The sequence below is a fragment of the Lithobates pipiens genome, unplaced genomic scaffold (assembly GCF_037356315.1).
Source record: "Lithobates pipiens isolate NorthernLeopardFrog02 unplaced genomic scaffold, aLitPip1_a1.2 Scaffold_19, whole genome shotgun sequence".
Classification (NCBI taxonomy): Eukaryota; Metazoa; Chordata; class Amphibia; order Anura; family Ranidae; genus Lithobates; species Lithobates pipiens.
In genome coordinates this window covers 465,242,754-465,258,992 of record NW_027507764.1, presented here as the reverse complement: position 1 = coordinate 465,258,992, position 16,239 = coordinate 465,242,754, and the positions used below count along the sequence as shown (strand labels likewise).

Sequence of the window (16,239 nt, the reverse complement as noted above, 5' to 3'; positions counted from 1 at the left end):
CAGCTTCAGCTGCCCACAGTTAAAATGGATGCAGACTTAGTGGAGGAAGATTTCTGCAGCATATTTGGCAAGTACAGAATATATAAAATAATATGCAAAGTGGTTGGAGGGAAGCTTCAGAATGGCACGGATGTTTTTATTCCAAATTATGTGAGCAGACTGCAGTTCCTCTTTAATCATCCCTTGTGGTTTTATAGTTTTCACCATTTTGCTTAGTAGTTTGTAATGTGAAAATGATATTTTATTTTATTTATCCATTTTGAAGGTCAAAGTGATCATCTCCTTTCCTAGTGAAATGTCAAATAAAAGTACATGCTCCGAGAAGCAGATGGAATTAAATATTGTAGGCAAAAATCCACTTTTCTCTGAAAGTCTGTATGTCGCTGTAATGTCAGTCACTCAGCCCTGCCCGCTACTTCCTAGCTCCTTCTCATTCCATTCTCTCTAACCACCATGGTAGGAATGGCATATTCGCTGGGTAATGGAGAGAATGAGCCTCAGACTGTCACTCACATCAGTGGTCATCAACCCTGTCCTCAGGGCCCACTAATAGGCCAGGTTTGCAAGATAACTGAAATACATTACAGGTGATGATATCCTTTGCTGCTCAGTGATTGCAGTATTCTAGTCTGCATCTCCCCCAAGGTAATACATAAAACCTGGCCTGTTAGTGGGCCCTGAGGTCAGGGTTGATGACCACTGACTCACATAATATAAAGGATTGGCTGCATAACTGGACTATAGAAAACCTATTACTCAGGGCTCCTTCACGCATGCAGCTATACTGCCACCCCTCTGAAAAGTGATCGGAACGATTTTCAGAGTATGTTTGACAGGTGGCGCGATGTGATATTTTGCCTCCTTGCCACTTGCTTTAACACTTAAAATGCCAACCTTCCATGTTGCAACTGTGTGTGTTGCACTTGTATGCGGAGTGGTTGCAGGCAGCACAGAACTGTTCTCTTCAATGGGTCACGCTTGGCAGTAGTACCACCTGCTGAAAGTAACATGTCCTTTAACTCTTGCTGTGTAGCAAAGTATCACCACCATGGCATGTGTACAGCCCTAAACAGATCCATGCCCTAGAAGAGCAAGGTTTCTCAACTAGAGTTCCCCCAGGTTGCTGGAGGTTCCTTGAGCAATAAGCAATTTCTGTCTCTCATATAAGTTCCCACTGACACCACTGATCTTTTCAGTGATCTGTAAGGGGGTAACTCTTCCCATTGACATGTATAAGGAGCCTTCTTCCCACTGACCATCACACTAATGTATCATGAGTTGTAGATATAGTCATTTTTATCAGGGGTTCCCTGAGACCAGAAAGTTATTTCAGGGGTTCCACTGTGTTGAAAAGGTTGAAAAAGGCTGCCCTAGAGTAATCGTGGGGAGGTAAAATTGTGTCTCAACTGCCTGTTAAAAAAAAAAAAATATTAAAAGCCAGCAGCTACAAATACTGCAGCTGCTGACTTTTAATAAATGGACACTTACCTGTCCCAGGGTGCAGCGATGTCAGCAGCCAAAGCCGATCAGTCGATCTTCTCTCGGCAGCTGCTGCCGCCATCCTCGGTATGGGAATTAGGAAGGGAAGCGTTGTGGCTTAACTTCCCGGTTCCCTGCTGTGCATGCACGAGTCGCACTGCGTGTAATAACTGGTCCCCTCTATCTCCTGGGACCTGTGTGTTTCCCAGGAGACAGTGCGGGGGATGGGAAGGGGTGTGATTCCCGCGGGAGTCTATTCCCGGAAGTGGGTGCGAATACCCGTATTATACAGGTATCTGCACCCCTCCCCCCTGAAAGGTGCCAAATGTGACACCGAAGGGGGGGGGGGGGTTCCAAAAAGCGGAGGGTCCATTTTTGTGTAAACCTCCGCTTTAAGATCCATCTGGAATGGTATTGTCTATATTTGTTCCTCTCATTATGTGGGAGTGCCCAGAAGGGAAATATAGACAGCCAGGGCACAATGTAGGGAAATAGATATAGGCTTGCTCAGGAGAGCAGCATGTGTGGCTGCAAATTGCGCAACTTGGGGAATGGCAATTGATTATACTTTCTGGTATAAATAAAGCATTAAAGGATTTCACTTAGAGCCATGATAGTGATTAAAATCAGCCAAAGAATTCCACAATAACCACTCCAATCTCTGATTTCAAACTTTGAAGATTATGTGCGCTGCCATAAACATTTTACCACTTTATAGTACATAAGCAAACTTGATCCAGTTATGTTAAAACAATAGAATTCTCAGTGAAGTGTGTAAACATTAAGTTTCTTTAAAATCAAATTAACTTTTTGTACCATTAAATCTTTAATAAAATTGGTAAAATAAATAAAAATGGAGAAAAAAATATTAACTGTCCTTGTTTTCTAATTTTTCTGTAAATCAGATTAATTTTCCGATCCAGGTTTCGAAACAAAACTTAATTAGTTCTGTAAATAGGTTTGTTTGTATGCAATTTTTTCATTTACAAATACATAAATCCATGAAACTACATTTACTGAAACTAGATAAGTTCTTTGAAGCATTTGTAATTCATTTTTCAGCTTTTCCTAAAGAGAAGTGAGCTTGTTTGTTTAAATGGAAATGGAAAGTATAGTTGTTCTGGATCAATTTTATAGTATTTGTTTTGTAGGTTTTTAAGCTCTTCATAATATATATATATATATATATATATATATATATATATATATATACACTGTATATTAGAGATCTTTTGCAAAAATACATGTATACACAAGTACCTAGATTGAAAACTGGCTACAAGGGCAAGTTCAGAGGGTGCTGATAAATGGGGAGTACCCAGAATGGTCAGGGGTGGGTAGTGGGGTCCTTCAGGGTCCTGTGCTGGGTCCAATCCTATTTAATTTGTTCATAAACAACCTAGAGGTTGGGGTAAACAGTTCAATCTCTGTATTTGCGGAAGATACTAAGGTAAGCAGGGCAATAACTTCTCCACAGGATGTCGAAACCTTGCAAAAAGATCTGAACAAATTAATGGGGTGGGCAACTACATGGCAAATGAGGTTCAATGTAGAAAAATGTAAAATAATGCATTTGGGTGGCAAAAATATGAACGCAATCTATACACTGGGGGGGGGGGGGACTTTGGGGGACTCTAAGATGGAAAAGGACCTGGGGGATCCTAGTAGATGATAGGTTCAGTAATGGCATGCAATGCCAAGCTACTGCTAACAAAGCAAACAGAATATTGGCATGCATTAAAAAGGGGATCAACTCCAGAGATAAAACGATAATTCTCCCGCTCTACAAGACTCTGGTCTGGCCGCACCTAGAGTATGCTGTCCAGTTCTGGGCACCAGTTCTCAGGAAGGATGTACTGGAAATGGAGCGAATACAAAGAAGGGAAACTAAGCTAATAAAGGGTCTGGAGGATATTAGTTATGAGGAAAAGTTGCGAGCACTGAACTTATTCTCTCTGGAGAAGAGACGCTTGAAAGGGGATATGAATTCAATATATAAATACCATACTGGTGACCCCACAATAGGAATAAAACTTTTTTGCAGAAGGGAGTTTAACCAGACTTGTGGCCACGCATTAAAATTTGAAGAAAAGAGGATTAACGTTAAACTACATAGAGGGTTCTTTACTGTAAGAGCGGCAAGGATGTGGAATTGCCTTCCACAAGCGGTGGTCTCATCGGGGGCATTGATAGTTTCAAAAAACGATTTGATAAGCACCTGAACAACCACAACATACAGGGATTAACAATGTAATACTGACATATAATCACACACATAGGTTGGACTTGATGGACTTGTGTCTTTTTTCAACCTCACCTACTATGTAACTATGTAACTATATTATATTTACTACTTGACAAAGATTTCTCAGAGCACTGTGGCTTATCCAAAGAGACAACATAGCACACTGCTTTGAGGCTTGGGTTGTCTGATTGAAACTTTGTATTGAGTGGTTGATGGGTTCACTGCAATGAGCCAATAACACCTGTAAATTGGTAAAGTTCTGTAAACAACAGATCTATAAGCAACAACTTTTTTAAACAACTGTTTAAAAAAAGCAACTGAAAACACTTTTTAAAGTGGTTGTAAACCCTTACAAACCACTTTGACCTACAGGTAAGCCTATATTAAAGCGGTAGTAAACCCGCACATTTTATTTATTTATTTTTTTAAACCTGCAAAGCAAAAGGCATTATGAGCTAGTATGCACCACATACTAGCTCATTATGAAATACTTACCTTGGAAACAAGGCCCCGACATCTGGCCCGATCCACGCCGAGGTAGCTGACATGCTCCCTCTGCGTTTCTTCCGGGTATCACGGCTCTGGTGCTGTGAGTGGCCAGAGCCGCGATATCGTCACTCCCGCACATGCGCGCGGGAGATTTCATTCCGGCCGGTCGGCCACTGCCTGATTTTCAGGCCGAGAATCCCCTTGTGCGCATGCGCCGCTGCAGTCAGCGGCGCATACCGAGGGGAATATCTCCTAAACCATAAAGGTTTAGGAGATATTTTTTTTACCTACAGGTAAGCCTTATTATAGGCTTTCCTGTAGGTAAAAGTTAAAAAATCGAGTATACAACCACTTTAAGACTTACCTGTAGGTCCAAGAAATATGTCCTAAACCTACACGGTTTAGGAGATATTTACAAAAAGACAGGCACCGTTGTCTACGGCGCATGCGCCGTAGACAGAGGTGTGCAAGCGCACTAGGCATGCCGCTAGTGGCCAGCTCCCATGCGCAAGCGCGGGAGTGACGTCATCGCTGCTCCGGCTCTGTGAGTGGCCAGAGCAGTGATACCCGGAAGAAGATGGACGCTCCGTACTACAGAGGACAGCGGTGATATTGCTGGCTCCTGTGTCAGGTAAGTTACACGTAATTGGCTACTATGCAATGCATAGTAGTCCATTATGCTTTACCTTTGCAGGGAGACAAAGAGGAAGTAAACCCGTCAGGGTTTACTTCCTCTTTAATCAAAGAAGCAAAGGGAGAGTTGGGCCCCTTTTACACCTAGGAACTTTTTGTCTGTTTTTCATCCATCTGTTGATGGATGAAAAGCGGACATCAATGCATTTGCACCCCCCCCCCCCCCAAAAAAAAATTGAGCACCAGCCAACCCTGTTTCATACCCTTACGGTAAAGAAAAGTTGATACTCATAGATTCTATGATTATGTAGATAGATAGCATTGTATTATGTTGAAAAGTGACAGCTGAAATCAAATTGATTGCTAAGGATCTTTATTCTATATTACCTTTCCTGCATTTTCCTTTCCTGGATTTTTTATCAATAATACACCAAGATTATATTTCTATTTTCTTTACACAGTTGGGTACAAAGCCTTCCACTTCTAAGAAATCCTACAAGAGAGAGATATGGATGGACTGTGGTATTCATGCAAGAGAATGGATCGGACCAGCTTTTTGCCAGTGGTTTGTAAAAGAGGTGACATACTAATGAATGTTTATTACAAACTCATACTGAACATTCTTATTTTCTTTAGAATAAAAGGCACACTGCATTCAGTATCAATATTCTGTATTTAAATGGAGTCAGCAGAAACCACCTAACTAATGAATGGCTTTAATGTTCACCCTGCCATTCATTTTTGTAAATATTATGCAATAGTCAAAAAGGGCATAAATCCACTTTGTTTAAACCAATTCTCTTTGAAGACCAATATATGACCAATATATAAAGCAGCAGTAACATCCTGATTGTGTTGAAGATAGGCTGTGCAGAGAGCAGAGCTGTGGGAGGGGCCCAGCAGGCTCCACCCAATACAGGCTGCCTTCAGAAAACTACAGCAGGGGGCGGACGCAAGACCAGCCACCCTGCACAAGGAGAGAGAGCAGCAGTGACCAGTCTTTATTACAGGAAGCTCCTGCACAGAAGCAAAGTTTCATACTGGATTACGGCACAGATCTGGGGAAAAAGACAAAGCACACCAAGATTTAAAGAAAAATACACATGATTTTTGGATTTAGACAATATTTACTTATTCCACTGTTCAGCTTTAATAATATCACATATTTAAAGAATGAGCTTTTTGTTTCCTGAATTTACTATCTAATTCTGTAGTACTTATATTTACTGTTGATACATTTGTAATTCCTTACACAGGCCATTAATACCTATAAGAGTGATCGTTTTATGAAGAAAATGCTTGACTTTCTCTACATATATGTGATGCCGGTGTTAAACCCTGATGGGTATCGTTACAGCTGGACCCACGTATGTATCCATAATGCTGTGAGCTGCCTTAGAGGTGTTATTAGGTTGTGTTAAAGGTCAGGAAGACTGAACGGGCCCCATGATTTCTAACAGCAACCCTGCAAAGAGGTCTTCACTGTCTGCTGAACCTACTGGTTCCTGTCACTGCTAATTCCCTTTATCCATATGGAGAATCCACTGATGGCTGGTGATAGCACAATAATGGTGTCACATAGGAACATAAGAATAAATAGAGAGCTTCATAGCAGGGCCTCAAACAGCAATAAAGAACTGGGAGAGGTTGAAACGTGGCTTCATATAATTCAGAAATTAAAATATTTTTTTTGTAGAGTATTAATTTGAAATATCACCTATTTACTATTTAAGCAATAATATGTATTTATGTTCTTTTATTTTCCTGTGAACTGACACCAAACTTGCATCAGGGCACAGAGCAGTGGATAAACCTCAGTATAATTGAGCCCCGGTTCACACTGGGTGCGGCTTTGCAGTTCTACTTTAACGCGATTTGAAAGCCGCCCCTCAGTGTGACCTCATGTACGGCTTGCGAACATCTGTGTGTCTTCATATACACAAATGTCATGCAAGTCACACATGAAATCATACAAAAATAGTGCAGGAACTGTTTTCACATTGCACCAATTTGAACGGTTCCATAGCAGAAAATAGGGTGAGACTTGTCATGCGACTTTGATCTCAAGTCGCACCCCATGGGAATGGGAACTAAAACAATGTCTGTGCTGTAATCAGGGTCATTAGTAGAACATTTTGATGCCACTTAGAGGATGCCTGACAGGGTACCATATCAATATATACAGAATATTTACAGAACTGGGGATATATGCAATACCAGGATGTACCTTAGATTGTAAGCTCCTTGAGGGTAGGGACTGATATGAATGTACAATGTATATGTAAAGCGCTGAGTAAATTGACAGCGCTATAAGTACCTAAAATTAACTAATTAAAATGAATGTATGGAATATTCTTTGACATGATATAGAAATTAATGGAATATTTGGATATGGGGTTGGATATGATATATGGAATATGTACAAAATTGAGTATGTGCTGTGTGCAGCAAAGTGGCAAGGAGGCGTTATGAAGGTAGCAAAACTCAGGGCTAACCGCCTGGTTTTACCGTCCCCTAGCCTCATCTGTGAACGAAGCATTGATGCCCCAGCCAGCCCTCCAAGTTCACCTTCTTTTGCCCCTGGCCTCCCTACCACTTTCTCTACACCTTTTGTTTTTCAAATATAAAGTATACATACTTTATTTCCAAGTGTCTTCTAGCCAGGCACGTGACAAGCAGGGTCATTTCTCTTTCCTCCAACATCAGTGATGTGCAGTCCTCAGTGCTGCATAGATAAGACTCACATTGTAATGGATGAGCTCTGTTTTATGCATTACTCTATTGTGAGCCTAGTCTATCCGATGATACACCTCCAGGGGATAGGTCGACGATAGCCTGGACCAATCGGACCGCCTGTCAGTTTTTCAGGCAGACCTGATCAGACCACCCATTGCCCTCTATGGAGCTGCAGATGTCAATGGACATGTGTCTGTTGACACCCACCGATCCGATCATATCCGCTAAAGACAGACGAATGTGGATCCGTTCCCCATCCATCTGATGGATCAGATCGGATGTCGGATGAAAATGAAAAAGGCGGTTTGTTTCCATCCAACCGCCCATAGAGGAAAGCAGGCTGTGTCCGTGTCTGCTCTGCATCAGCAAAGCAGACACAGACCTGTTATTCCCTACTCAGCAGGGATCAGTGGCAAGATCCCCTGCTGAGCAGACAGATCCACTGTTGGACTCTGCCAGTGTGAAAGGGGCCTAAGGGCTATACACGGAAATATGCTCACATGGGCATACACACAAATGATGTGGATGTAGGAATTTCCCATGCTGCGCTATTGTATTCTTCTGACAATGACCAGCTTCTGCTGAACAGAGAGGGATTAACACACGTCAAAATGCAACTGGTGCCTGCTGAACTGGCCAGATTTGGATACATACACTCGTCGGTTTAATTAATAATTTTTTGTATAATTTCCTTTTAAGGGGGTGTGGCAAGGAATGTGTCCTATGCCTACATACCTTTGTTAATAGGTGTCCCTCATTCCCATCTCAGAAAGTTGGGAGGTATGTACATGTATACCCTGCTTAAGCTCATAGGAAGTGGTTGAATGACTCCTAGGAAAAGAACCAGCAACAGAGGAGGACAAAGAGGGTGAAGAGTGATTAATGCTTTATAAATTGAAAAATACCTACATGTACGTGACGCACTTTCACTTTTAGAGATAACAGTCACCAGGAATAGTAGATAGGGTGAATCTCCCTAAACAGGACGCACACAGCAGTAAAAACCTAACAGGTCTTCTTACCCCTCTCCACACAATCTAAAACGAATAAAGTTTTGTCTTCAGTCATAATTTAACCACTTGCCGACCAGCCGCCATCATTATATATATATATATATAGCTGTACGTCGGTCCCTTTAAACGGGATAACAGGCGCGCGCGGCCGCTGCACAGCGGGGGTGCCGATGCTTGTGATCGTCGGTGGCGGGCACAAGAGGCAGAACAGGGAGGAGAGGAGAGAAAGATTGTGAGTTCCTACGAGCTGGGAACTTTAAAGGTTCTGGCCCAGAGATGGAATGACATCACCATGCAGCATCTGTGACACCTTGGGTGGCAATTCACTTTGGGAGCTGCCACATAGGTTCCTGCAGGCGGGGGTGCCTTGAAGACCCCAGGTGATAAGGAGGGTCATTGAAAGCTTTGTCAAGCATAAAAAATAATCTACTAATGCCCCCAGATAAGCCAGTGGGAGACAGAAGATGTGGTGGTATGATCTCATCCAGACTATCAAACACAGATTTGGCTGTTCCCCCTCCTTTAGGTAGTTACAGCTGCCACAATACCAAACACTGGTGAGTCTTAACTTACACTAGTCAAGATGTGAGTATCCTGTGCTTTATCAGCTTAATTACATGAGAAATCTAACAGTGCCGATAATTGGACTGTTATGCCAGTGTGATAAAAAGAATTCCCCCATGCCAACATCGAAAATATGTATTTTTAGCTTTGAATCCCTTTTTTTTTGTCATTTATTCATCCTATATGTATTGCCACCAATTATCACTCATTACTTTTAACTGACGTTGTCACCATGCCAGATACCAGCCCCCGGGAATTACTGCTGCAAGCTTCATTAACTCTATAAATGAGGTCAATTCTGCTAAAATTTATTACCATGGAGCTTCTCTTCCTTCATCAGATGCTTGTATGAATACTGTGGTTCATGTTTGCAATGTGTGAGAAATATACAGTATGCTGTGGCATCACAGTTCCAGATTAATTTAAAGTAGATGAAAACCCAATCCTTAAAAATTTTATATAAGCTTTATTATGTGTGTGTAGTTTCAAAAGTAATTTCAGTAGTTTTAAACATGCAGCTTTCATTAAAATAATAACTGTGAACCTGCCATGAAGATGTTTCATTAGGCACTTCCTGTTACAGAGTGACGACACTCTCTCTTCCAGTTGCTCCTCTGCATTGGCACATATTTGGTAGAGACTATAGGTGGCCTTGTTGGTATTGATTGTGCAGACATGTTTTGCTCTTGTCACTATTAAAAAGCCCACCCTGACCATTTTAATCTAGGAGCCTGAAGGGTCTGGTATGTCCCACAATTTGTCCATTTCAGAGAGTCAATAGTTAACAGGGTACCATATAAAGCAGATAGAGGCTTCTCTAGACCACTGCGAGACAGGAGATCCTCCACCGGGTCTAACTGAAGAAGCGGAGGTTGAAGGAATCGGGCCCTGGCAGCATGACGGAGTTGGGCATAGTGGAAATACGTCCAGCCGGGCAGGTTGTACAGCCTAGAAAGCTGGTAGAAGGTCAATAATGCTCCCTGAGGCATAATATCTCTTAGGGCAGGGGTAGGGAACCTATGGCTCTCGAGCCAGATGTGGCTCTTTTGATGGCTGCATCTGGCTCTCCCCTCTCAATCTGTGTAGTGTGCCGATCCGTGGATTGAGCCCATAGAAAAGGCCGCAGCTTCGGCCTAGCTCCGGAGCTGCGGCCATCTTGGTACACCCGGCGGCGGCCTAGGTGAGCGGCACGCTGACGTCACCATCGCCCGCCTCAACTGCTCATGGATCTGCCTGCCTGTGTACTGGTAAGCAAGCAGACAATAGTAGGGGAGATGTGGATATTGCATTGGGGGAGATGACGTGGATATTACAGTTATAAGTGAAATTAGTTGATTAATCGATTTAAAAAAAAGAGTTTTGAACATATTGTATGGCTCTCACAGAATTACATTTTAAAATATGTGGCGTTCATGGCTTTCTCAGCCAAGAAGGTTCCCTACCCCTTTCTTATGGTCTTAATGCCAAATCGCACCCACACCTGGGGGTCCAGAAATGTTCTAAAGTAAGACAAATTATGGTTCCCCCAGAGAGGCTGGACAGGAGACCAGCACTCTGCTTGGAGGAACTGACATTGAGCCGTAACCCACACCCGTAACGTTGTCCTTGTTGGACCAGGTATCTCAGCTTAAGCTCTCACTCCCCTGTACACTAGGTTTTGCAGTTCCTGCAAGGAGCCCAACCAAGTCGCCTCCACACATACCGTGGCATTAGAATGTAACCCCTCCAACCATCAGTAGGTCGTAACCAGCATCGCTGCCCAGTAATAGACCTGTAAATTTGGTAGGGCCATACCCCCCAGGTGTGCAGGTAAATGGAGTGTGGATTTCACTAGACGAGGGATGGAGCCATTCAATATAAAGGAGCTGATACAGCAGGCTACATCCCAAAAGAAAGATTCCAGTATCGAAAAACGGGCTATTCCGGAAAATAAGATTGAATTTAGGCAGGGGCATCATCTTTAGTATATTGATACGACCCAATAGGTTCAGTGGAAGTCCGCTCCATGTTAGGCATCTTTCCCTGCGGAGCGAGAGCAAAGGAAGTATATTGAGATTGTAATAACAAGCGGTGTTCCTAACCACCTGGACCCACAGATATTTAAATTCTGTAACCCATTTCAGTGGTTTGGGGCCGGCCGTGGCTGAGGCTTGGCTATCCAGAGAAAAGAGGACCGACTTTGACCAATTTATACGAATACCCAAGAAGGCTCCAAATTTATAAAAAATCTCCAGGGCAACAATAAGCGAGGGGCCAACATCATTCAGGTAGAGGAGGGCATCGCCCTCATACAGGGACAGTTTCTCCTCCAATCTATCAATCTGCAGCCCCCAAACCACCAGAGACTCCCTGACTAATATTGGCAGGGGCTCTAGTGCCAGGGCAAACAGACTGGGAGATAGCGGTCACCCTTGTTGAGTGCCTCTATGAAGGGGAAAGGGATCAGAAATCCACTCATTGGTGCACACCCTTGCTCTAGGCACCCAGTAGAGCAGTTGAATCCAGCACAGGAATTTGGGGCCAATACAAAAGTGTTGCAGTACCTCCTAGAGCTACTCCCACTCTACCAAATCAAATGCCTTTTTGGCATCTAGGGAGGCAACCACCTGGGATACAAAATTGTCATGGGTTAGGGATAAGTCTAAAAAGAGGCGCCTGATATTTTTTTATCTGTGCCCTTGCCTGACTGTCAGGTCACCTTGAGGCGAGGTGACAGGTGCACACCGTAGGGATCAGGAGGGCACCGCAAGGTTGTGGACCCTACAGCTGACTGCTGCAGACAGGGGACAGATCCCACTGGGGTTGGAGCGTAAGATTCCCTGGGGCGCAGAGTCTAAGAGCCAGCAGGTGTTCACCAGCGCCTCTAGTGGTGAGGATGGACTTGGCTGCAACTGGCTCCAGGTTGCAACCCCCAGGGTCCCCCAGCTCACACCCACAGTAGGCAACAGGAGGATAGGGATGGTGAGGTACAAAGCCAAGGTCGGGCCACAAGCAGACAAGAATAGTCGGGTACACGCCAAAAGGTCAGGATCACAGGCAAACAGGGATAGTCAAGACACGCCAAAGTCGGTAACGGAAACCAGAAGCAGAGCACACGGCAGGAAACAGGAAGCTAACACACAAAGGAATACACAATGGTTGATCAGCACTGATGGCCTGCAGTGCACAGGTTAATATAGGGCTCCCTGATAGGGCCTGGGGTGGAGCCATGCTTAGAGGAGAGGTTATAAAAACCACCAGGTCGAAGTGGCTGACCTCTTAGTCTGAAGACATGAGGGAAGGTAAGCAAACACAGGAAGATCACTGCATAACCACGACACTGACATGAACCCGGTCTGATCACCATGAACTAATGTGGAGATAACTGAGGATAAGCGGGTAGCCAATAGTTTTGCCAAAATCTTGGCATCAACATTTAGCAATGAGATGGATCTATATGATGCACATTCCTGTGGATTCTTGCCAGGTTTCTATAGAATCTGGCAAAACGTCCATATCCATAAGTTCAGAAAAAAGGGCTTTTAATCTGGGGGCAAGGAGATGTACATATTGGGAGTAAAACTCTGTGGGCAGCCCATCTGCTCTTAGGGTCTTCCTACCTTGTAAACCCCCAATTGCAGCCTGAACCTCCTCCAGAGTAATACCTGCTTCAAGCTGGGTCCTGTGAGAATCTGACAGAGTGGGGAAGGGAACATCTCCCAAGTCTTCCTGCAATTCACGAAGGGAAGAACTGAGCCCTAGAGGTGTACACCTCCTGAAAGAATTTAGAAAACCGGGAGTTAATGTCCTCAGGGGAAGACAGTGGCAATGAATGAATGAAATACTTGTATAGCGCACAATGCGAACTGAATCGCCTCTAGGCGCTGTGGCGAGCTTTGATCATCTGCTAAAAGAGGAAGGTCTTGAGTTTTTTCCTAAAAGCCAGGTGATTTTCTTCCAGGCGGATGTTGATTGGTAGAGCATTCCATAGCCGAGGCCCTTGGACAGCGAATCTCCGATCACCCTTGGATTTATACCGGGCTTTGGGCACGAGGAGGAGGTTTTTGTTGGCTGATCAAAGACTGCAGTTTGGTGTGTAATGATTTATTTTCTCCATTAGGTATTGCGGAGCTTCTCTATGCACGCAAGTTGATATTGTGGTAATCCTATGTAAAGCGAGTTTGCGTAGTCCAGTCGTGAATTAATGATTGTTCCAACTACCACTGCTTTGTCATTCTTTGGGATAAAAGGGCAACCCCTGCACATCTCATATGCTCGCTATGTGTGGAGGCCATCTGACCCCTCGCCAACCAAGCCAGCAGTCACCCATTTTGGTTACCGTATTCAAATATCTTTTGTGTGGAATGTAACATAGATTTTTTGGTTTGCTCAACATTGTATAGGGAGAGTTCCTGCGGGGGAACGCTCAACTCTCACAACTCTCTGCCATGTTAAGTGATTAATAATAGTCGGGGACTCAATATATGCCACCTCACACCTCCCAGCCTCTCCCTCTAGTGTCTCCAGGGACCGAGAAGCCTCCTTCTGCAGGGAAGAAATGCGGGAAACATACTCCCCTCTGATCCAAGACTTAAATGTATCCCAAAGGATTGTAGCAGTAGCGGAATCCCCATTTAAGACCCAGTAGTTACAAATGGCTTCCAACCTCGGCTCCCTTATTCTATCATCAAGTGCCCAGAACCTGGACAGATGCCACAGCCGCAGGCCAGGGGACTTGGTTAGAGAGAAAGTGAGGCTAAGGGGTGCGTGGTCAGAGATCCCTCTGGGCAGATGCTTGGCCTCCCTTGTCCATCGTAGTGCTCCAGAGGAGGCATAGACCAGATCAATGCGAGATAGGGTTCTGTATGTGGCAGAGTGACAGGTGTATTCCCTGTCATGAGGATGGAAATGCCTCCAGACAGCCGTCAATGCAAATGTAGTTGCCCAGTGCTGTAGATCCAAAGAGGGGTGGGCCGTGGGGTGCAGTCTGTCCAGGCCCTGTGAGGGCACCAGGTTAAAGTCCCCAAACAGAAAAACTTCCGGTGTGTCATAGCCCATCACTATTTGCATTATATCATATAAGATCTGTACATTAGCAGGAGGACGCAGGTATAGGCCCACCAACACCAAACGTTTATCATATACAAGAGCATGCAAGATCACATATCTGACCCTAGGGTCCTTACACATATCCAGAACTTGAAACAGAAGGGACCTATGCATCAGTATACCCTACTCCTTTCATAATTTGAGTATGTAGAGTGATAGTGGGCTCCCACCCACGCCCTCCGGAGACCAAGAATCTTGGAACTGATCAAGTGAGTCTCCTGTAGAATACATATGTGTGGGGTAGATTTCTGTAAGAATTTAATAACCAGGGTCACTTAGTAGCTGAATTTAGACCCCTGACATTCCAGGAGGTTATGAATATGTGAGTCATTGATACTGATTGGAAATGGACAGGATCTGTAAACACTTGGTCTAGGCAGTTGAGACCCAGGGGACAGAAGACCGGCCCAGCATGCTCCCGCTGCTCCGCACACCAATCGGACAATCATCTTAGGGAAAAGCACCATGTCAGTTAAATCAGTACAGTATCTCACAAAAGTGAGTACACCCCTCACATTTTTGTAAATATTTTATAATATCTTTTCATGTGACAACACTGAAAAATTGACACTTTGCTACAATGTAAAGTAGTGAGTGTACAGCTTGTATTATTGTCTAAATTTTCTGTCTCCTCAAAATAACACAACACACAGCTGTCTAAACCGCTGGCAACAAAAGAGAGTACACCCCTAAGTGAAAATGTCCAAATTGGGCCCAATTAGCCATTTTCCCTCCACGGTGTCATGGGACTCGTTAGTGTTACAAGGTCCTAGGTGTGAATGGGGAGCAGGTGTGTTAAATTTGTTGTTATCGCTCTCACTCTCTCATATTGGCCGCTGGAAGCTCAGCATGGAACCTCACGGCAAAGAACTCTCTGAGGAGAAAAAGAACTGTTGGTCTACATAAAGATGGCCTGGGCTATAAGAAGATTGCAGTTGAGTGCACATGCTCAGCATCATATCCAGAGGTTGTCTTTGGGAAATAGATGTATGAGTTCCTATTCTCAGCGTCATCCACTTTGTATTCTAAGGCTCGGACCTTAGTCTGCAGGGTGCAGATAGAAGCAGTATGCTCCACGACTGTATCCTCTGTCTGTCCGACACGCTGCTCCACCTCAAACACTCGCAAGGAGAGCTTGTCAAGATCCTGCCAGATAAGGACGACATCCAGCTGTACCGCTTCAATCGTATTTGTTAAAGCTGCTTGGCAGGTGGCGATCGCTGCCATCACCTCCTGAAAGCCAAGCCATGTCTTGGCCAACTGGGTCTCAGCCTCCGTCTGAGATGCCATGTGGATTTGTCAGACCCGCGTACCTGACAGGTGAGCCCGAAATAGCAGGGGAAGGTCTCCCTTACGGGTCTGGTTCACGGCCCCTGGTAGGATGGACAGGTGGCACGGGAGCGTAGACGGGTATGAGAGCCTGGCAGGTTAGATGCTGAAGGAGAGATTCGACGGCTGGGTTCGGACAGGTAGACAGACTCTCACAGCTGGATGCAGGAGCAGATGCGAACAGGAGATGGTGAGCAGGTCCAGCCACAGGCACAGATGACAGCAGGCAGATGGTGCAGAAAAGGGATGAGCAAGTTCAAGTCCGGATCACAAGCAGGGTAGGCAACAGGCGGGCAGCGTGGTACAAAGGAGCAGGCAGATGCGAGGTCAGAGACAGGTCGAGGTCAAAGGCAGGCAGCAGACAGGATAATCCAAGGGACGAGCCGGGTAAACAGGAGGTCAGGAACACAAGCAAAGTCACAGGTAACAGGGCACAGGAAGCTGCAGATCGGACAGCACCGAGCATGGGGGAACACTTAAGTAGGCCGTTTGGCGCCAACGCGCACCGACGCACGCGCGTGCGCACCCGCCCGCACATGCGTACGCGCACCCGCACAGCCGCGCGCACAGGAGCGCCAGCGCGCACCAGCACACATCGACGCCACGCAGCGCGCCCAGTGACACGTCCACTACGGGCAACTCTCTCACAGTGCCCCCTCCTCA

General features: G+C 44.9%; 1 protein-coding gene across 1 annotated transcript in view; it reads left to right on the top strand.

Moving 5' to 3' along the window:
* CPA6 (carboxypeptidase A6) overlaps positions 1-16,239 on the top strand; it is a 216,842-nt gene that overhangs the window by 175,333 nt on the left and 25,270 nt on the right. Inside the window, exons 6-7 of the mRNA XM_077492841.1 lie at positions 5,308-5,424; positions 6,103-6,213. Coding sequence (XP_077348967.1) covers positions 5,308-5,424; positions 6,103-6,213 — 228 coding nt within the window. The remainder of the gene's footprint in view (positions 1-5,307; positions 5,425-6,102; positions 6,214-16,239) is intronic.